This window comes from Mesoplodon mirus (assembly GCF_964341445.2).
Source record: "Mesoplodon mirus genome assembly, chromosome: 5".
NCBI lineage: Eukaryota > Metazoa > Chordata > Mammalia > Artiodactyla > Ziphiidae > Mesoplodon > Mesoplodon mirus.
Window position 1 is genome coordinate 146,523,623 of NC_138980.1, and position 22,802 is coordinate 146,546,424.

At 38.0% G+C, this 22,802-nt stretch overlaps 1 protein-coding gene across 1 annotated transcript in view; it reads left to right on the plus strand.

Annotated features, from left to right (window-relative positions):
- Positions 1-607: 607 nt before the first annotated feature.
- HCN1 (hyperpolarization activated cyclic nucleotide gated potassium channel 1) overlaps positions 608-22,802 on the plus strand; it is a gene marked incomplete at both ends in the record, with an annotated part of 391,087 nt that continues 368,892 nt past the window's right edge. Inside the window, one exon of the mRNA XM_082623177.1 lies at positions 608-1,014. Within this exon, the coding sequence (XP_082479303.1) occupies positions 608-1,014 (407 nt within the window). The remainder of the gene's footprint in view (positions 1,015-22,802) is intronic.

Below are 22,802 nucleotides of genomic sequence, written 5' to 3' on the forward strand. Positions count from 1 at the left end.
CCCGATCTGTGACATCATTCAAACAGGCATTCAATGTGACAAGGTCTCAATGAGTTCAAGGATGTTTGTTTCTTTTGGATAAATATACATCCGCTGGCTCAGTCTTTCTCCCTCTGTCTTTCTGACTCTCTCTCCTTTTTCATGCAAACGTACACCGAGTCTCTCACAACACGTGCGAATAAATGTCTCGAGGGCTCCTGAGTTCAATGTCACGCTGGGCAGAAGTGGAGCAAGAGTGGAGGGAGAGCGTGCGGCGTGCGGGCGGGGAGACTCCCTTTCCGGCCAGCAGAGGGCAGCCGCCGGGAGGCGCTGGCGCGCGAGGGCTGAGCGGAGCCTCGCCTCGCTCGGGCAGCCTCAGCCTCAGCACCAGGCGCGCCGGAGCGGGGAGCGCAGCCACTGAGGGCAGCGGCGGCGGCGGGAGCCAGGCGCGCAGCGAGCAGCGGCGCGGGCGGGAAGCAGAAGCCGCCGCCGCCGCCGCCGCCGCCGCGACGGGCAGCCGGGCTCGGCGGCCGCCGGATCGGGCCCCTGCCCCCTCCGCTTCGTGTCCCCGGCGCCGGGCGGCCGGCGAGTCTGGAGCCCGTGCCGTCGCCGGCCGCGTCCCCCGGGCATGGAAGGAGGCGGCAAGCCCAACTCGTCGTCCAACAGCCGGGACGATGGCAACAGCGTCTTTCCCACCAAGGCGCCCGCGACGGGCGCGGGGCCTGCCGCGGCCGAGAAGCGCCTGGGCACCCCGCCGGGGGGCAGCGGGGCCGGCGGGAAGGAGCAGGGCAATTCCGTGTGCTTCAAGGTGGACGGCGGCGGCGGCGGCGGCGAGGAGCCGGCCGGGGGCTTCGAGGACGCCGAGGGGCCCCGGCGGCAGTACGGCTTCATGCAGCGGCAGTTCACCTCCATGCTGCAGCCCGGGGTCAACAAATTCTCCCTCCGCATGTTTGGGAGCCAGAAGGCGGTGGAGAAGGAGCAGGAAAGGGTTAAAACTGCAGGCTTCTGGATTATCCACCCTTACAGCGATTTCAGGTGAGGACTCCCTGTCGCCGCCCCACCCTCCCTTCCGGGCGCGCCCTCAAACGCGCTTCCCCGCTCTTGGGAGGGGGCGCACGGGGACTCGCGGGGAGGGGGTGCCGGGCGGGCGGCGGGCAGCGCCGCCGGAGGCTTGCACTCGGGCGACAGGCTCGACTCTTCCACAACTAGTTTCCACCCAGGAGGAGGTTGTCTGATGTGTTCCTGTTGCCCGGGCACCCCGGGAAGGTTCTCCTGCTTTGCCTCGGGAACTTTGGGGCCAGGTCGGGGAAGAAGGCCACGGTGACCCCCGGATGGGAGGATGCTAAGTTGTGCAGGGAAACTTTCCCTTCGGAGATGAGAGTATAAGAAAGTGGCCAGAAAGTCGTCTTGGGGGTGCCACCCTCCCTCGCGCTACTCCCCCAAGAAGTGGGTCCCTCCCAGAGGGGAAGAAGGCGCCCCTGGGTTTGAGGAGAGGAAGGGGCGACCGGAGACAGTGACTCACAGGTCCCAGCCGGTCCAGCCTCTCTCGCCTGTGAGGAGTGTTTATTAGTCTGTTTCTCATCCGCTTATAGTCGCTGGGTATCCTCTGTGCCTTGCTTCAAGATAGTGGCTGGCAGGCTAAGGAAGGGTAATTTGCGCTTGGAGAGTCCCTGACTTGAGATATCAGTGGAGCTGGCGCTGCCAGGTGGGGCAGGAGCGTGACAGGAAGCCTCGAGTTCCCGAAACGGAGACAGGGGGCGTTTCCAGAGCCCCCTTCCTGAAACAGAGGGACACCCTTTCTTGACCTTGGCTACTAGTCTATTTCAGAAATTTCTTTCCCGTTTCCCAACTCGGGAACAAGGGCAGGAGAGCTGTCAGCTGTCAAGGAAACTCTGCTTCGGCGAATTAAAATTAAGACATTTCCTGATCTTATTTGTCGCCCAAGTATTCATTCGGTTATAAGCATGTTTAGAGATTATCAAATGAAGGTCGTGAAGTAGATCCTCTTATTAGTGCGCGAACACCCTGCTGTCACGTTATATTAGCGCCGGAAGAAGGCTGGGCTTTTAATTTTTTTAAAAAACCCCAAAAAACCCCAAAATTAAAACTCTGGGTGACATCTATCTATCCATTTATTGCTGAAATCGTTCGGAAAGGAAAAAGAAGAAAAAGAGTGTGTGCACAAACTAAGAAGTTTTAATAGGCGGCTGTTAAACAGCCAACGAATGTAGCAATAAAAAGCAGCATTACTTTGAGTTATGTTTAGAAGCTAAGGGACATTGCCTTCAACTCCACGCCTTAATGGGAGCTGTCCACGGTTCTGAATGACATTAGCTATGGAAAACCCATACTCCTGCCACACAAAGCTTTGGAGCAACTGTCTTCACCTTCTCTGAGATATATATACACAACATATATTCTCAGAAATAAGTAGCCACTATTATTTATAAATAGGGTGAATGGATTTTAGGAATTGTGGAATGTGTAAGGTTCTTACTTGCAACACCACATAGCAAAGTCCAAAGGAGGACTTATAAAACCTAACAACATTTATAGTCTATGGAAAATTAAGAGTTTGACAGAAAAAAATGTTCATATAAAAAGGATCTACTAATAATCAAACATATTTCCTCCATTAGGGAGATACTTATAGAAACAAACTTATGAATGACCCTCTTCTAAGGTATATAAGATTTTCATGTTCTTTAGAATTTTAAAGGTTGAAATAAAATGTAGAATACTATCTGTACCTCAGTCTTCAATGGAAATATATTGCAACCCATATTATAATTTTTTCATGAAAAAACTTTACATGGAAACAGCCTTCAGTCTTAATAAGAAAAGTAAGCATAGCTTTCCAGAAATATATGTAGTTCAATATTTACATGCAAATAAAATGCTAAACTTTGTTTATTTAATTTCACACTCAATTAAATGGTTACTTATGATACTTTTATATCTTGAACAGTGTGAAAAGAGACTACACTTTTTCAAAATGGTAGACTATATCAAATAATTAAACTTTCATCAGTTACTACATAAAAACCATGGGGCCACCTTTCAGGAATCAGCATACTGTGCCAAAATCTTTTGAATGAATGCAATTCATGAAATTAAAGATTCTCCACATTTTCCCAAATGAATCATATGAGACAAAATATCTCTTTAAAACAAAAAAATTGTTACTAAACAGAGGAAGAAATTGAAATCAGTTGATGGTTCAATTTTATCATGCATTTTAAAGAAATGAGAGATGATTAAAGAGTGCACTAATACCCTAAACAAACTCTGCTGTGGAACAGTTTGGAATATTTGATTTTCCCTTGCATAATTGGAAAAAGGAAATGATAGACATAAATTAAACAGCTACTATGATTTAGGTTTTAAACTGGAAGGAATCTGAAAAACATAGATTTAAAATCTCACAAGTACTATATACACAGGTTTTCTAAAATGACAAACTAAGGAGGAAATATAAATACTTGCTTGCATATGTTTAAGTCTTATTATTATTTCATTGATATCTTTACATGATCTCAATACCAATATAAGATTTCTCAAAATCTATAACATGTCAGGATAACGTAATGAAAAAAGCAAAAATAAGCAAGACAATTCTGGCAGTATTTTTTTTTTCCTAAAGGAAAAGCCATATGGGAGTAATCACCCACACAACAGAAATGTTATAGTCATGGTCTCTTCACCTCAGACCCTTCCCTGATGAAGACACTTTAAGGGAAGTGCTTTGCTATGTTTCATACAAATGCCAAACTTAAGCTCAGTAATCATTTAGTGGCTGAGAAAGTGACACTTAAGAATACATTTCCATGGAGAATGGGGGAGATACCAGAAATTAAAGATACCCAGGGCTTTTTCCTTCACTATCCTAAGCCTTTGCAGGGCCAGGGAAGTTTTGCAGGCAGCTCTTTGGTCAGCCCCACACCGCTGAGTGTAGCATGAGCCCGCCACTCCAGGGCATGTCAGGACTTTAACGCTGTGGCTAGTGGTCTAGTCCCTTCTCAGGATGATCGATTTCTAAGTCAGGCTCCTTTCTCCTTCCCTCAGGCAGCAGGGCTGTGCTCCCACTGAGACTCCCAGAGAGCTAGCTCGGTGCTGCTATCACCCGCCTGGGCCCAAGAGTGCTATTGCTGTGTCTGGAGGGTAGTTTTCTCCTACCTCCAGTGTAAGTAGGGCAGAGGCCCTGTATTTACCTTCCTTCTCAGGGGAGGATGATGTTAGAAAACCTTCAGGGACTAAAGAGGCGTCAAATACCATCAATACTGTTGGAAATACCTGGGGTGGGGGAGCTAGAGAATTTAGTTTAAAAAAATTGTATGTTTTTGTTTATACCATGGTATATAATCACCCAAACTAGGGAAAATATAGTTACTTAAAAAATAAGATTACACTGATTTTTGTGAGGACATGGTCTCAGTCTTACTGAGTTTCATGTGAACAACACACACACACACACACACACAAATATTTAATTTGAAGGTTAAATATGATTTTGAGATTACTAACAGTGATTTTACATTTATTAGCTAAAACTTTACTTTTCATTCATTAAATAAAAAAGTGACACTGGTCAAGCATTATGCTTTCATAACCAATCCATAGTTATGATATAATCATTCAAGTACATTGAAAGAATAGCTAAAGGACTTTTGTGGATGTTTGTTATTACGTGAGTAATTTACCTTAGAAGAATTTATCAACAGATTATTTGTCATTTCAGAGATTCTGACATTATTTTGTTGGATCATGCTTACATAAGTACTTTTTAAAAAAATAATGCTCCCATTCCATATATATTGCCAGCAAACCTCTTGCCTCTGGTAAGGGAAGAGATTTTATATCTTGACTCATTATTTCTTCCACTGCTTTTCATCAGTTAGTGTGAATAACTATGAAAAGCTTATTGTGTCGTAAGTACACAAGGACTCTAGAAATGGGAGTCACTTCCTGAAGATTCTGTCATATCTGGGCTTCCGTCTCTGCCTCATGTTGCATCCACAGCTGTGCTGATGTCAGAGATCACTGATATGTTCATTAGTGAAGGGAGGCTTCCTCCATATAACAGTTAGTCAGAAGAGAATGCTTGTTTCTAGGAGCTTCTCCTGAGAAAACAGTTCAGCCTTCTGGGGTTTAAGGACTAATTAGCCTACTGCTATGTTATCTTTGTACTGAATACACTGTATTCTACCAGCAATGCTCATTTTATTTGCTTTCCATATCAACACAGCCAAAATTGACCATAAGAATTTACTTTTTTTCCTGTTAGGTGAACCTTTTTATATCTTATAAATTCAATTAAGTTCTTCTTAGTGGCTCTAGCAACTGTTAGGCCCAATTAAAGTGAAACTATTTGAAGGATTCGGAGGTATGAATTTATTCAGTCACTTAGTATACATGTAAGCTATATAACTTTAAATTTTATTAAATATTTCATTATTTAATTGCAGTTAATAGATATAGTGATCATACTATTAAAATATTACAAGATATTTTCCATTTTTTTCTGAGAAACTTTGCCTTTAAACCTACTTTTGGGGACATGGTGTAAATTGAGTCATTGGGTAGAAGCACTTTTACCAATTCATATTTAATTACGTGGGCTTGTATTTATGAACTTGCATGGTGAATAATAATGAAAGAGTTTCAAATGCATTGGAACCATATATTACTTACCATTGTTATCATAGGGTCATTTAACAGAATCTAGTTAAACTATATCTGCTTGATCGAAAACCAGAAATCAAAATAACACCAGCACCAGAAAACAATTTAAATAGTATTTGTAATTCTGCATTATTCCACTCAATGAACCTGTGTCCCCAAGTGAGTATGAGGCAAGCAAAATATATCTGTGATCCTGATGTGAGCATTTTGCTCTCCTGAGTGTAATTCTTATGTTTAGCAGATAATTCACTCCCTTACTTGGAGACAAAAATTGGGTTTAGGATGAAGACTTTCCAATAGAGTTTCTTGTAGGTATCATACAAATTATGGCAGACCGTCAGCACTGCAGGAAGAGTATTGAACACGTTCAGGGTCTGTGACGAATTCTCATTTTATCATTTTGGGCAAAGAAGTAGCAAACTATGAATTAGGCTGACACCATATATTTTAGGACGAGAGATAGTGGTAATAAAGAAAAAGTATGCATTTCCCACCCCCCCAAAAAAAAATCAGGGGAAAATGGCAGTGCTTCCTGATTCATCCTGGACTTTTCTGTTTTTGCAAAATAAACCTCATGGCTCTATTAATTCTGTGTGTGTGTGTGTGTGTGTGTGTGTGTGCGCGCGTGTGAGAGAGAGAGAGAAACTGTTCAAGGGACATCTGTATACAACGGACATCTGATAAATGCTCATTTATCTGACACACATCACCCAAGTTTGAGTGATAAAAATTGATTTTGTGGGGCTCCCTGCTGGCGCAGTGGTTGAGAGTCCGCCTGCCGACGCAGGGGACATGAATTCGTGCCCTGGTCCAGGAAGATCCCACATGCCGCGGAGCGGCTGGGCCCGTGAGCCATGGCCTCTGAGCCTGCGCGTCCAGAGACTGTGCTCCGCAACGGGAGAGGCCACAGCAGTGAGACGCCCGCGTACCGCAAAAAAAAAACAAACAAACAAAAAAAAAAATTGATTTTGTGACCCTTTTCAAGTTTATTCATTAATTTCCTCGTAATATTCTTCAACCGTTTCACCTAATAACTGACCACTTAGTTAAAGCAAGGTAGCAAAGTTATGCATGCCTCAGGTTTACAATTTAACAATCTTATTTACATAGACCTGTTTTTATTTTCAAGATGTTATTTATAACTCTAAAGAAGTAAGGCTAATTACATACACATAGAGTTAGCAACTGTTTACAAATTTTATATGTTCAGGTTTCCAGTATTTCAATATTGTAAACAGTGCTGCAGCAAACATCTTTGTGCATGACTTTTCTTCGTTATATCCTGTACCTGTTGGTTTTACCAATTAATACTGCTATCAATTGAGACACTTCTTAAAATTATAAGTGACGTGGGTTCACCAGTGCTGATGTTCCTGTTTAGATATTCACAGGCAGCTTTAGGATGGAAAGTCAAAATTGCCTTCCATTCTATTCGTCATAGAGTACATAGAGTGGGAAGAGTGATCTTATGTCATGTCCTGTTATCCAGTGTCTAATGATGTTATTGCGCTGCTTACAGTCCTTTGAGGCCTTCCCATTACTCTTGAATACACTTGACAAACCTTACATGAGCTAGAGGACCTTGCATAATTTCAACCTATCTGGGCAACCTCATCACACACCATTCACTTCCTCCCTGTTGTCAGCCACCAGGGTAAATTTTCAGCTCCTAGAACCAGCTGAAGTTCTCTCCTGCCACAGAGTTTGATGTGACATTTAACCCCACTGCCTGAAATTCTCCTTTCACTTTTTGTCATTCTGCATCATAGCTAGTTTCTCCTTGTCATCTGGGTTTCAGTTTAATCATTGTGATCACCTTCACCTCCACCACCCCCCATTTTATTTTCTCTCTGGGCCCTTGTTTCATCAGAATTTATATTTTATGTATGTCCCTCCACTAGAATTCAAGCTCCACAACCTCATCAGTATTATTCAATTTTATATTCCTAATGCCATAAAAATGCACATAATAGACTTTTTTTTTCCTGCTAAGCTTTCTCAGATGCTTTATTTTTTTACAGTTTTTTTTGAGATATTATTTACCTACCATTACGGTTCACTCATTTAAAGGGAATGATTGTTTTCTAGTATGTTCACAGAGTTGTGCAACCATTACCACAATCCGTTTTAGAAACTGTTATCACTCTAAGAAGGAACTCCATACCAATTAGCGCTCACTTTTGTCTTTCTCCTTCCCTTCCTCCCCTCACATCTCTGTCCAACCACTAATCTACTTTCTGCCTCTATAGAATTTTTTTTATATTCTGGAAATTTCGTGTCAGTAGAATCATACAATATGTAACCTTTTGTTATTGGCTTCTTTCCCTTAGCATAATGTTTTCAAGTTTCGTCCGTGTTGCAGCATGTTTCAGTACTTTGTTTTGATATGGATATACCAAATTTTATCCATTCATCAGTTGACGGATATCTGGATTATTTTTAGCTCTTGGTTTTATGAATACTGCTGGTATGAACACTGTTATATATATTTTGTGCAGAGATATATTTTCATTTATCTTAGAAGTGAAATTTCTGGGTCGACACAACAGACTTTTAAAAAATATTACTGAATGAGTGGGCAAAAAATTTGTCTCCAACCAGAGTGTGCCACATTTTTTCTTTACATTAATAAATCCAGGTAAAGAAAGCTCTTCCTTCCCTTACAGCAATACTTGGCATCCCCTCCTGTTGCCACCTGCAAGTACATGTCCCAACTCTTACATTTTCCTGCACAATATACAGAGGACTAAATGAAACTGCAGGGAAGTTAAGCAGCATAAACCTGGTGACATAGATAGATAGTAAGAACTGGGCCAGGAGTTCAGCTCTTTGGAATCTTGATTCTGTCACTCCAACTCTTTTACCTAAAAAGAAACGAGGCTGCCGATATAAATAATTCTCCACACCTGTGGGAAAACAGTATGTTAGACCTGATCATTTATTCTTCCTCCCTCCCGAAACCATCCCAAAATAATGTGAAAAAACCACAAAAATACATAGACAGCTAGAAGAAAGAGGAGAAAGCAGAGAACAAGGGATCTCAAAAACATTTTGGAAAATAGAAAGCTAATGGAGAAATTATTCTACTTATACAATCCTTCACCATTGAACTGCAGAAGTATTCAGGAAATGAAGGGAGCAGTTAAGAGATAGTTTCCAGGAAAGCCAGGCTGAAACTAAGAGGATTAAGTAAGGGTCTCCTTAGTGAGTACAGAACTCTTTTTTTTTTTAACATCTTTATTGGAGTATAATTGCTTTACAATGGTGTGTTAGTTTCTGCTTTATAACAAAGTGAATCAGCTATACATATACATATATCCCCATATCTCCTCCCTCTTGCGTCTCCCTCCCACGCTCCTTATCCCACCCCTCTAGGTGGTCACAAAGCACCGAGCTGATCTCCTTGTGCTATGTGGCTGCTTCCCACTAGATATCTGTTTTACATTTGGTAGTGTATATATGTCCATGCCACTCTCTCACATCGTCTCAGCTTACCCTTCCCCCTCCGTGTGTCCTCAAGTCCATTCTCTACATCTGCATCTTTATTCCTGTCCTTCCCCTAGGTTCTTCATAATGTTTTTGTTTTGTTTTGTTTTTTGGGTTTTTTTAAGATTCCATATACATGTGTTATCATACGGTATTTGTTTTTCTCTTTCTGACTTACTTCACTCTGTACGACAGATTCTAGGTCCATCCACCTCACTACCAATAACTCAATTTCATTTCTTTTTATGGCTGAGTAATATTCCGTTGTATATATGTGCCACATCTTCTTTATCCATTCATCTGTCGATGGACACTTGGGTTGCTTCCATGTCCTGGCTATTGTAAATAGAGCTGCAATGAACATTGTGGTACATGACTCTTTGAATTATGGTTTTCTCAGGGTATATGCCCAGTAGTGGGATTGCTGGGTCATATGGTAGTTCTACATTTAGTTTTTTAAGGAACCTCCATACTGTTCTCCATAGTAACTGTATCAATTTACATTCCCACCAACAGTGCAAGAGGGGTCCCTTTTCTCCACATCCTCTCCAGCATTTATTTTTTGTAGATTTTTTTTTTTTTTTTTTTTTTGCTGTACCTGGGCCTCTCACTGCTGTGGCCTCTCCCATTGAGGAGCACAGACTCTGGACGCGCAGGCTCAGCGGCCATGGCTCACGGGCCCAGCCGCTCTGCGGCATGTGGGATCTTCCTGGACCAGGGCACGAACCCGCGTCCCCTGCATCGGCAGGGATTCTCAACCATTGCACCACCAGGGAAGCCCTATTTGTAGATTTCTTGATGATGACCATTCTGACTGGTGTGAGATGATATTGCATTGTAGTTTTGATTTGCATTTCTCTAATCATTAGTGATGTTGAGCAGCTTTTCATGTGCTTCTTGGCCATCTGTATGTCTTCAGAGAAATGTCTGTTTAGGTCTTCTGCCCATTTTTGGATTGGGTTGTTTGTTTCTTTAATATTGAGATGCATGAGCTGTTTATATATTTTGGAGATTAATCCTTTGTCTGTTGATTGTTTGCAAATGTTTTCTCCCATTCTGAGGGTTGTCTTTTCGTCTTGTTTATGGTTTCCTTTGCTGTGAAAAGCTTTTAAGTTTCATTAGGTCCCAGTTGTTTATTTTTGGTTTTATTTCCATTGCTCTAAGAGGTGGGTCAAAAATGATCTTGCTGTGATTTATGTCATAGAGTCTTCTGCCTGTGTTTTCCTCTAAGAGTTTTATAGTGTCTGGCCTTATATTTAGGTCTTTAATTCATTTTGAGTTTATTTTTGTGTATGGTGTTAGGGAGTATTCTAATTTCATGTAGCTGTCCAGTTTTCCCAGCACCACTTACTGAAGAGGGTGTCCTTTCTCCATTGTATATTCTTGCCTCCTTTATCAAAGATAAGGTGACCATATGTGCATGGGTTTATCTCTGGGCTTTCTATCCTGTTCCATTGATCTATATTTCTGTTTTTGTGCCAGTACCATACTGTCTTGATTACTGTAGCTTTGTAGTGTAGTCTGAAGTCAGGGAGCCTGATTCCTCCAGCTCTGTTTTTCTTTCTCAAGATTGCTTTGGCTATTCGGGGTCTTTTGTGTTTCCATACAAATTGTGAAATTTTTTGTTCTAGTTCTGTGAAAAATGCCATTGGTAGTTTGATAGGGATTGCATTGAATCTGTAGATTGCTCTGGGTAGTATAGTCATTTTCACAATATTGATTATTCGAATCCAAGAACATGGTATATCTCTCCATCTGTTTGTATCACCTTTAATTTCTTTCATCAGTGTCTTATAGTTTTCTGCATACAGGTCTTTTGTCTCCCTAGGTAGGTTTATTCCTAGGTATTTTATTCTTTTTGTTGCAATGTTAAATGGGAGTGTTTCCTTAATTTCTCTTTCAGATTTTTCATCATTAGAACTCTTAATCCTGACATCAGAATGCTTTGAGCCTGGTCAATTCTCCCCAGGCAGAACACTGGGGGAAAAATACCTCCCATGGGAGATGAGACACTTCAATGTCTTCCAATAAAAATTCTTATTTATTACTTAATGACCTTGCAAAAAGCCTCACATTTGTACACAGAGACTGTATGTATATTTTGGTATTACATCATCTGATATGATCTAAAAGCAAAAGATTATAAGACTTTTGAGAAAAGTCTTTATCATAAAAGAGAAAAACTAAGTCAAACAGCAAAATAAATTGCCAAGAACAAAGAAGCATTTGGGATAAGGGGAAACTCAACATTGTTTAAAAATACTCTAAAATTTATATCTTCAGAAAGATATTTTATCTGTACAGTAAGAACAATATGCTATGAAAAGAATACCCAGGATGTAATAAGGTGGCACATATCGTCTAGGAAATCTATCAGAATTAGGGCAAAAAGAAAAAGAGAAAACAGAAAATATAAGCAAAATAAAGGATAATTTATAAGGTCAAACTCCATAAAAGGAGGTTCAAGATGAGAACATAGTGTGAAAATGGACATTTGGAATTAACAGAGACATTTTAAACAAAATTTTCCGGATAGCACGGAGTGAAACGTCTTTTCTGAGAAAGTCATAGAGCACTCAGCACCATGAAAGGAAAAGACCCCATGAAGGAACATCACACACCTCAGAACATCTCTGAATCAGAAAAAAAGCAAAACAAAGCAAAACCCTAAAGCTTTCCTAAGAGAAAGTTATAAGCTTACAGTATTTCTCAAGAAGTGAGAAAATACTGTAAGCTAAATGATAGTGTGACAAAGTCTACAAAATTCTGAGAGAAAGTGACATCTAAAAGAATTGTATATCCTGCCATAATATGAAGGTTAAATAAAGCCAATTAGAATTCAAGAACTCTAATATTAAACACCCGTGTATCCTTTCTTACAAAGTTATTGGATGATGTGCTTCAGCAAAACAAGGAATCATACCAAATAGCGTGAAAACAGAAGACGGGATGTGGGATCTAACAAAGAAGAACCTTGAAAGAAAGTTCCAGGAGTACTCCTGAGTAGCTAGCTGGTCTTGAAGGAAACCAGTCTAGACAGGGAACAGAAAGCAGCGGCCTCTGGAGAAAGGCCTTCAGGGGAGAGAAAATGGATAATCAGAAGTTGAAAAGTAGTGTTAATAGGTGGTCCACAGATCCTTTGGAACAAGATATCTATGACTTTCATATGAATACCTATTGGGTACATTAAATAGAAACAAATAAACAAAAGATCTTTGTCAACTCCAGGATGATTTGAAGGTGTATAAAAAAGGGAAAAAAAATTACAATGCTTGGATCAGCGGTGAATAACACTTACCTGGCCATTTTAAAGTAAACAAGGTTGACTGATTTAAGCAAAGACTATGGTCCAGTTATTCTGGGAGGAAAGAGAAAGGTAGATGAGGGTTGGGTATCCTAAGAAAGCTAAATCCTCATCTGCCATAACTGGAAATTAGCAGGGTTTAAAGTTGATATATCAATTTCTTTTTGAAATGTGAATTTAATGTCAAAAGAAAAAAATAGGGTGTTTAAGAAGTGGGCATGTAGAATGAAAGGAAGGGAGTTTATAATCTTATAATCCTTTAATGCTATTTTACTTGTTAAAAAAGATTATGGGTATGTTTTGAGGTGACATATAGTTTTTTTAAGAACACAGATTCTGGAGCCAGCCTGTTTGGGTCAGAATCCCAGTCCACCACCTTAGTATCTGGGCCTCAGTTTCCTTAATTATAAAATGAGGGAAAGAATATATATATATCTTATTGGGTTGTTGGGAAGATACATATTTTATATTTGTATTATGAATATATAGTGTCTAGATATGTAGTGCTTAGAAATAGTATACTTTGCTTCTTAATGCTATGTAAGTGTTAGCTATAATTATGAAAGTAAAAGTGGAGCAGAATTAAGGAGTGTGAACTATTTAAGAAAGGAGAATACTAAGTAGACGCTTGACAGTCTTCAGAATTCCTTTAGCAAATGTGTCAGTGAAGGCAGGGCCATGTAAATTATATGCTGTTCTGTTTTCTTTTTATCTTCAGGGAAGTCTGGGCAGCAGAAGCCCTGATGTGTAGTGGCCGTGTTTGTGTGTGCTCTGTGAAATAAGTTCAGTCACGAGGGAATTAGCATTGGAAAACATCTAATACATCTTCTATCTACAAAATTTCCAAGATATAACAGTATTATCTTCTAAGTTAGTATAGAATGCTACAGTGTTGAACATTTAGAAATAGCTTTTAGGGAAAATTCTAATGACACTGAGTTGCCATTAATCCTTCCCATTACTCTTTATTTTCATCAGAAAATGGCATAAGCCATTTGGGATCTTATTTCAAATCAGTTAAATGTTATATATGAGTCAAATAAGATGATTCATAACTTGCTAATTTCTTTCATTTTCCTTTTTATGGTCAATTTTTTTTTCCATTGGAGTGTAATTGACTTATAATATTATATTAGTTTCAGGGGTACCACGAAGTAAGCCAATATTTTTATACATTATGAAATGATCACCATGATTAGTCTAGTTATCATCACTATACAAAGTTATTACAGTATTATTGGGTATATTCCCCATGCTGTATATTACATTCCCATGACTTATTTATTTTATAACTGGAAGTTTGTACCTCTTAATCCCCATCACCTATTTATTATTTATTGTCAAATTTAGTAGTCTATGAAAAATGGTTATTTAGAAATATAATTTAAGAAAAAATTCTTTTTTACATCATTTTAGAGCAGATGTCACTTATTGCCCTTGCAGAATATGTTAACATTGTTATTTTTTAAAGAGAGTATACTTTATTAAAAATTATACAATCTTGGTTGTTTGAGAGGCATGAACAGAGAGGCTGAGAAAATGAATATTGAAGGTTATATGAGTAATATGTATAGGGAGAACGAGTATTCCTTATTTTTTTTGTAGAAGAGTCATTCATTGTTTAAATAATTATTTTTAAAAATAATCTTTGTTCTGAGCAATAAATTTGGTATTTGTCTTGGAAAATCACGTAAGTGAATTAGGATGAAGATTAGAAACAGATATATTGTCCAGGATTCCGATGTATTTTTTTTAAATATATAAAATAGCAGAAATATGTGCTAAAATTAGCTAGTTACGGTTGTACATGTATTGAATAATATAAATAACCCCAGAACCCTATTAACTTAATTATTGATTATACTAATAATTCATTGGCTATCCATTTATGTTAGTGACCCTTAGGCTTCCAGGCTCAGAGAATACTTTAAGAATCAGATGAAATCTGTGGATTCTCAGCCTGGAAAAGTACATGTATTCACAAAATTTTTGTTTGTGATTTTAAGAGGTTTGTGGTTCCCTTTAAGCACATTTATTTTCAGACCCCAAGTTAAGACTTCTTGAACTCTCTAATATTTTTACACAGAAATATGATACTAAAAACAATGCATGGAAGACACAGGAAGACAGTTTTGCTTGGGCATTTAAGAATTAAAGCTGTAGTTAGAAAGATTTGCCTTGAGAGGGAGAGAATTCCATTAGCCAAGTTAATTCACTTTTGAGGCTGGATACCTCATCCACAGGGATTGAATAGAGACGATCATTCTGTTGTTGGGTCAGTCAGTATAATCAGGCACAGAATTATAGCTAGAAATATATTTGGAGTGAGAAGAGGCTAAATTATTTTTTTGCAGAAGATATTTATCTGCCTTAAAGAGCTAATTGAACTAACTGATAAATGATAGCATTACCTGCAAAGTTAATTAAGAGAGTTTATTATAAGAAAAATTTATTAAAATGTATCAGTAACTTTCCTATATGTTAACGGATGTGATTGAGAATATTTAATAGAAAAAATACCACTGACTACAAAAACCAAAAATATAAACTATATATAAAAAGATGAGTTATACAGTAGATAATATTAACCAACTAAAATAATTGAGTAAAATGCATTGTTATCAGTTTACAACAAAATTAAATCCAAATAGGTTTAGATTTATAAAAGGTAAAAATAACTTAAATCAGAGTTCCTAGAAAAATATTAGTGAATTATTTAATAATATTGCTATGGGGGAAAGCTTTCCAACGTACGACTCCAAAGACTCTGTAGATTGTTGCAACTTTTCTAAATGTCAGTTTGACCCTATAGAAAAAGTCCTTGAAAATGTATAGGCCACTACCTAATTTTACAGAAGAAAATATGACACATGTAAATACATGGATACAAGGATGATTCCTATAAGTACTTTTTATAATAATAGAAAATTATAAACAAATATAACCTGAGTAAAATTTCAACCCTATCCTAAACCTCTGGTTATCAGTTATTCTCCATATCCCTGCCCTGTCTTTTCTTCATAGAACTTCTCACAGTTTATTATACTAAATGTTTTGTTTATCTCATTTGATTAGCTACCCTCATCTATAATTTAAGCCTAATTTAGGAGCAGGGATTTTTCTATTGTTTTAACCATTTTATTCCCAGGGCTAGATGCATGCTTGGCACAAAGTAGGACTTCATAAATATGAATGAATGAAGAAATTTTATGAACATTATGCTTAATCTTGATTTTTATATACAATTTCCAGCAACCAGATGGTCTTTTCCCCTATATTTCCTACAACGAAACTATTTTAATTTAATGTGGATAGCTTAATCTGACATACAGAGACATGTGTTTAGAAATAAGATTTTATGCCATTTAAAATAACATATATACACACTTGTATTAATTCTATTTACTGTAATGCTTGTTTTTATGTAGTTTAAAAAATTTGAGGGGAATATATATTGTGGATCTTTTGGGATGGCTCTTGTTTCACAGCCCTATAAAAACTATTTAAATGTCATTGCCTTTGTAATCAATGCTGTCTTCATCAAAATAGTTGAAATATATCTCTCTGGGTAATGACATTAAGAAAGGATGACACATTTACTTTCTTGTATGTATCTTTTTTTTTTTTTTTTTTTTGCTTTTGCCAAATCGCACTGCTTGGTATAACAGCAGTGCACATTCCATTTCAAGCCCTATTGTATAGAGATGGAAAATTAGCACTGTCTCTATAGGTATAATAAATAAAAGATTGAGTCAGTGTTTTGAAAGAGGATTAATTTTGAATTTTAGCTCTGTGGTAAGTAGCTTCTTTTACTGTGTTCACCAAAGAACAAAAATTCCAACCAAAAATTTTCTGAGTAAGCACTACTAAATTGGTCCTTGTGTAGTTAATGGAAAGGATATCATATACCTTGATACAAGAAAATTGAAGTTGACATAATTTTCAAAAGGAAAGGGAACTTGAATCTGAGAACAGTGATTGATAGTTTGGTTTTTGCACATAAAAAAACAGCAAATAGAGAGCAAAATGAAAAACACATTGGACAACTTTTACAGCAAAACTGTCCCCTGAACCTAAAAGATAAGTAGTTGGGACTGACGTGTGACAACTGCAAAACCTGTGTTTTGTGAACCTCCATGTACATCAGAGGAAGGAAGTAATGGGAAGCAAGGTCATCTGATAGACCTGAGGACAGGTAGACCTCCCGCACAACCAACAGGTATTTGCTGGAAGAGCAGCTGAAACTGAGTTGGGATTTGCACAATCCAGTAGTGGGAGTTCTGCAGTCATTTGAAGAGGAAAAATGCTGTTCCCAGGTTTGCGGCAGGAAATACATGTTAAGGGCCTGGAACAATTTAACATACCAGATAGTAGGGAAGCTGTCAAAGAGAACCAGGGTAATATTAAAAAATATGAGTCAACTTGAAAAAGCCAAGATGGGCTTCAGAAAAGCATAAGAATTTCAATGAGTTCAAACTTATTAGAAGTTTAAATTTAAGTTCATAATAATATAAGAAATCATTACCCACTGAAGCTCATAGGGACCCAATTCATTACCTTGAAACCTGGGTGAGTAAAAGGAAAGAATCAAACACTTACCCTGCTTTTCCTATATTATCTGAACCAATGTATAACCAAATAGTAGAGGAGGAAAAGAGTGTCCTTATAAAATTATCAAAGCTAATACATGAAAAGATAATGATACAATTAGAAAATAACGATTTTACCACCCCTATTCAATGAATGCATCTAGATGTTGGCATCCATAGGTATTCAAATACAGAGGGTGGAGGAATACGATTAACTTGCACCTGGAGCGTGTAATCAGCAAAATCCAGTGTTGGAGAACTGTCAGGCCTGCCACCCAGGCTCTTTCACAGATAAATAGTAAGGAAAAGAATGGGATGAAGGATAATTTGTAAATTAAGAGACGTTCTGAAAATGGAGATTTGGACAGAGCAAACTATACAATCTAGGGATGCACAATTGTGATGAAACTATAGAAAAATTTAGGGAAGCAACTACTATGAAAGGCAGCAGAGCTGTTATTTTGGAGGGTGGGAGGGGGCTGTGATTGGGACTATACATGTGGATGGGCTTCTTGGGTGGGTGGCCAAGTTCTATTTCTTGTCCTGGGTGGTGATTTCAAGGTTGTTTGGTTCATGATAAATCACTGTTTTCTCTAGTTTTCTGCATTTGTTTTATTTTATAATAAAAAGTAAAGGAAAAAAAGGGAAGAGGTCTTAATTTTCAAAAAGAAAGATCAATATATAATGAAAAGAAGTATGATATTACTGTTTATCTCTCTGTTTTGCTCACAGATCTGATTTGTATTTACAACAAAACCCTAACAATGCTAAGGCAAAGCAGTTGGATGCAAATTTATGGTGGGAAAATGACTCAGACATAATCTCAGAAAAGTCAGAAACTTAAGTCTTTTAACTTGATTTGAGGAGATATTCAGCCTCTTTGAAGCTAATCTGTAAAATCTGAGAAAGTAATATCTGTCCCCTTAAGAATGTTATGATACTAAGATAATGTATGAAAAGTGCCTGACACACAGCCAATATGTGATAAATATTAAATTCCCTTTTCACTTTCTTTTGTTATCCTGTTAATGTTATATAAGTACAAATAAATAAATCATAGTGTTTTTTCTAAAAGACATGAGATTACACACGTGAACTCACTCATTCAGTAAATATTTATTGAGTGCTGAGTATGTTTTCAGGGATGGTTAGGTGTTTTAGATACAAAAAGGAATGAAGCCAAGTCACAAGCTTTCAGAGGCTTTTTGTCTACTAAAGAAGACAGGCACATAAGGATGTAATTTTAATGGAAGGAAAGAATGCCAGTAGGAAAACTGTATAAAATAATATACCACTAGAGAAAATCATGATGCATTAATTCCATAATATTTAATCATCAGCTAAATTTTACTATTTTTCACTATTTCTCAGATTTCTTTTTGGTAAGTGATTACAAATAATCAATACTTTTGCATTTTTTTTGTTTGTTTTTCTAAACAAGCAATTACCCTGCTGTGGTAAAATTCTCTCAGATTTTATTTATTTATTTATTTATTTATTTATTTTTGGCTGTGTTGGGTCTTCGCTTCTGTGCGAGGGCTTTCTCCAGTTGTGGAGAGAGGAGGCCACTCTTCATCGCGGTGCACAGGCCTCTCACTGTCACGGCCTCTCCCGTTGCGGAGCACAGGCTCCAGACGCGCAGGCTCAGTAGTTGTGGCTCACGGCCTTTGTTGCTCCGCGGCATGTGGGATCTTCCCAGACCAGGGCTCGAACCCGTGTTCCCTGCATTGGCAGGCAGATTCTCAAACACTGCGCCACCAGGGAAGCCCCTCAGATTTTTAACATTTAAATCTTTATTAGTCCATTGTGACACTGTTGTGATTCCAGAAAGCATAAAGTATTTTCAGGCTTTTAAAAATCAATCAAATGGAGAATTATTTCAGAATTGTGTGCTTAAAAGAGAGAAAAATCCATTGGAAAATAGCAAAGGGATTTATTTATTGACTGAAAAGTGGAGTGCCTCTATATCTCTTTCCTATGTAAAATAAAGCTAATGGCTATCCTTCTGTATTAACAAATCATGTTGGAAAGAGAGAGAAAAGCTCTTAACCTACTTTCCTATCTTTAGTTTTTAACTTTATCATGCTTGCTAATTGTCTGGGTGTCCTTTAACCGTCTATTTCCATGATTCTTTCCCAGAGGCTTGGTTTAATTTTAAAAGTGTCTTGTATTCAGCCCTAATTATGTGAAAGCTCACTATAGGCAAACAGCAAGAGATAGTAATGACCAAAATGTCTTCTTAAATCATTGCCAGGATACCACAAGCACAATGCTATAAACGTTTAGTGACTAGAAAATACCACTATATACGGTAATACTTAGAAGCTAGTGATGTTTGAAAATAGGATTCCTTCCTAGAAACATAACTTCACTAACTGTGATGTTTTACATATATAATTTTGTGGTTTTATACATTTTATTTCTCTTATCAAGTGTTTAAAGAAGCTGAATACCCACACAATCTCAAATTCTTTTCATCATCAATAGCTGTACCTGAGGTGGTTCTACTTTATTTGAGTTAGAATAAAGTTAAGAAAATATGCAATCTGTGTGCCTAGAAATACTGTCCATTGTTTTCTTTGAAAAGCATGCTATTATGTTGACTTAAGTGCCCACAGTAAATCAAGAAATTAAGCATTATCTATCACTGTTATTTTTATATTAATTTAGTGGGGGAAAGATTACTGTTGAAATGTTTTAACTGGTCACACATGGGAAAAGCAACAGTCAGTGTTTTATTCTACAAAAGATGGTCAGAATGCAGCCTTACCTGCTATGTTCAAACTGTGTGTCAGACACTGTTCTAAGTGTCTTTATATTATCTCACTGAGTCCTTAGAGCAACCCTGCAACAGATACTATTTGTGTCATACTACAGCTTAGACATCCAAATTATGGAGAAGTTAAGCAGTCACACAGTTTCTAAGTGGAGAAGCTGGGATTTGAACCCAGGGATCTGTGTGAGAACTCAGGATATTAACCACTATCTTTTGTCCCAGAGGAATTCAGTCATGTCCTGATCCAGTGACTCAGTCTTTTTCTCTGACTTTACAACAATGTACTGTTAGAACATATATTCTTTTTCTGACCATAAGAATCTTAGTTATTCAGCTTGAGTGGGATAGTCTTGAGTGGGAAATGGTGCCCCATTAGCCAAATACTGGCTGCAGTTTTCTGAGAGCTTCATTTCTAGTTCATCCTGTTGGATTGGATCCTATGTGTCAACACCTAATTATTTCAGATGCTCATTTGTTTTTCTAAAAAGCTAAATGTTTGACAGTAAAGAGTTCAGGGTAAATCCTAAAAACTGAAATGTTCTTATCCAGGCAGGCAAATAAAATGGAAATAAAACTATAATGACTTCTTTTGACTCTACTCAAGTGTAATACTCCAGAAAATATAAGAACCAGTGAAAACAATTCTATTTCCTAAAAATACTTGTAATTTCCTTTCATTACGTTTTTCTGCATTCTTTTCAGTGATAGTGCTTATATACCAAAATGAACAGACTATTCAAATGAAAATAGCAATGAAGAACTGTACTAATGAGGAAGGCATTGGAAGGTATTTGGAAATAGAAAGACGCTATAAACTTTAGTTTTAGGTAGTGTTGAAGAGAGAGATAGTTATTGCACAAAAAGGTCAAGGTTTGCCATCAGATTGCAATCTACCACCATATAAATGTTAGATAGCTTATAAATTGGAGTTTACTAGAATAATAATTGATTACAATTGCTTGGGAAAATTTAGAAGAGTTTTTATTAGACTTCGAGTCTGCTGAAAAAGGCAACTAAGAAAGGCAAGAAACAATGTAAGGTAACAGTATACGGTTTTATGTGGCAGATGCCCAAGAAATTCCCCCCAAACTATAGTCCTGCTGTACATCTGAAACCATTTCCTCAGATTTCCTGGAGTCTGATAACAGGATGGTCTACCTAATGGAATCACTGTTTCCAAAAACAATTATTTCATAACTCACCATTACTTATTGGGACTGTGGAGCTAGAAATAACCTGAGAAACTAAATCCCAAACAGAATTAGGAGCACCAGAAACAGAGATACTGGAGAATTAGGAAAAATCCTTCTGAAGCTTATCTGTTTAAAAATAGAATTAATTTTAAATTTTTGGAAAAATGAGATAGGTGATATTATCACCAATCATCAAGATCAGAATTTCCTGGATAATTATTAATAATTAAAAATGTATTTCATCATTTATCCTCCCTAACTAAGTAAATTTAAATTCTTTGTCTATAAGAAACATGCTCACGGGGAGGGGGAAGGGTAAGCTGGGACGAAGTGAGAGAGTGGCATGGACATATATACACTACCAAATGTAAAATAGATAGCTAGTGGGAAGCAGCCGCATAGCACAGGGAGATCAGCTCGGTGCTTTGTGACCACCTAGAGGGGTGGGGTAGGGAGGGTGGGAGGGAAATGCAAGAGGGAGGGGATATGGGGATATATGTATATGTATAGCAGACTCACTTTGTTATACTGCAGAAACTAACACAACAGTGTAAAGCAATTATACTCCAATAAAGATGTTAAAAAAAAATAAAAGAACATGCTCAAAGCATTTTAATTTAAACAACACCAAACAAACCCTTGGCTCTTGGTTATTTTTGCTACTTCCATAGTTTACCTTTTACCTTTAGAGACTTTCGTAAAGATGAATTTATTTTCACTCTTTCTCCCTTGCTTATCATTACTCCTAAACCCTGCATTACCTGGCTTTCCATTTGAGCAGTATGCTGAAAAAGCCAACCAACCAACCAACTGACCAACCAACCAAACAACAAATCTTGTAAATGTCATTTAACCTCCTTGTTTCTAAATCTAGTGAACACTTTCCAGACCTTATTTAACTTGAACCCTTATTGGCACTTGACACTCCTTCTTGACTTCTCTGACCCTTCTCTTCTCTGATTATCTTCCTACATCTCTGCCCACTGCTTCTGCAGGTCCCTGTCAAGCTCTAGCTCTTTCACCCTTAGCTTAAATGTTGTTGAGTCTCAAGATCCAGCTTCAAGGCCCCTTCTCTCCTCTCTGTACATATTCCCCTTGGGAAATGTCATCCATTGCCATGTCTTGAAGTACTATTGCCTATATGCTAGTGATTCTCTGATCTAGTCCAGCCCAGGGTATATGCCTTAGCATCAGACCATGTATCCAACTGCCTCTTTGATTTATTATGTTACCTTTGACCTGATGGCTAAAACTGCTCTTCAACTTATATTTCCTTAAGAATGGAGTGATTAACAATGGTATTTAACCCTAAATCTCATTATTATCCTAGGCTCCTACTTGTTTTTCCCTGGCACTCAGCCTATACTGCACAGGTGTGCACATGGGCATGTACACACACACACAGACACACACACACACGACTTACCATGCCTTACTTCTTCTACCTCCTAAATATCTCCTGAATAATCCTGCCACTACCATGGATCATGTCCTCTTCCTCTCTTATTTTTCTGTTATGACTTATCCATTGGCTTCTAGTGTGGCTCCACTTCTGTCTTCCAAACGAACACCACATTGTACCTACTACATTTTGCTTCTTTGTCAACATACATACAATGGTCTTCCATGTGTCCATTTTTTTTTCACATTTTCCAAACTATTTAATATGAGTCTAAGGACAAAATTAAAACCTAAGTAGACAACTTTATCTAGTTATTCTTTGGAGTTAGGCAGAGAAACAGTGCTGGGTTACAAAATTAAACTAGAGATAATAAACCAGAGCCAGACAATTT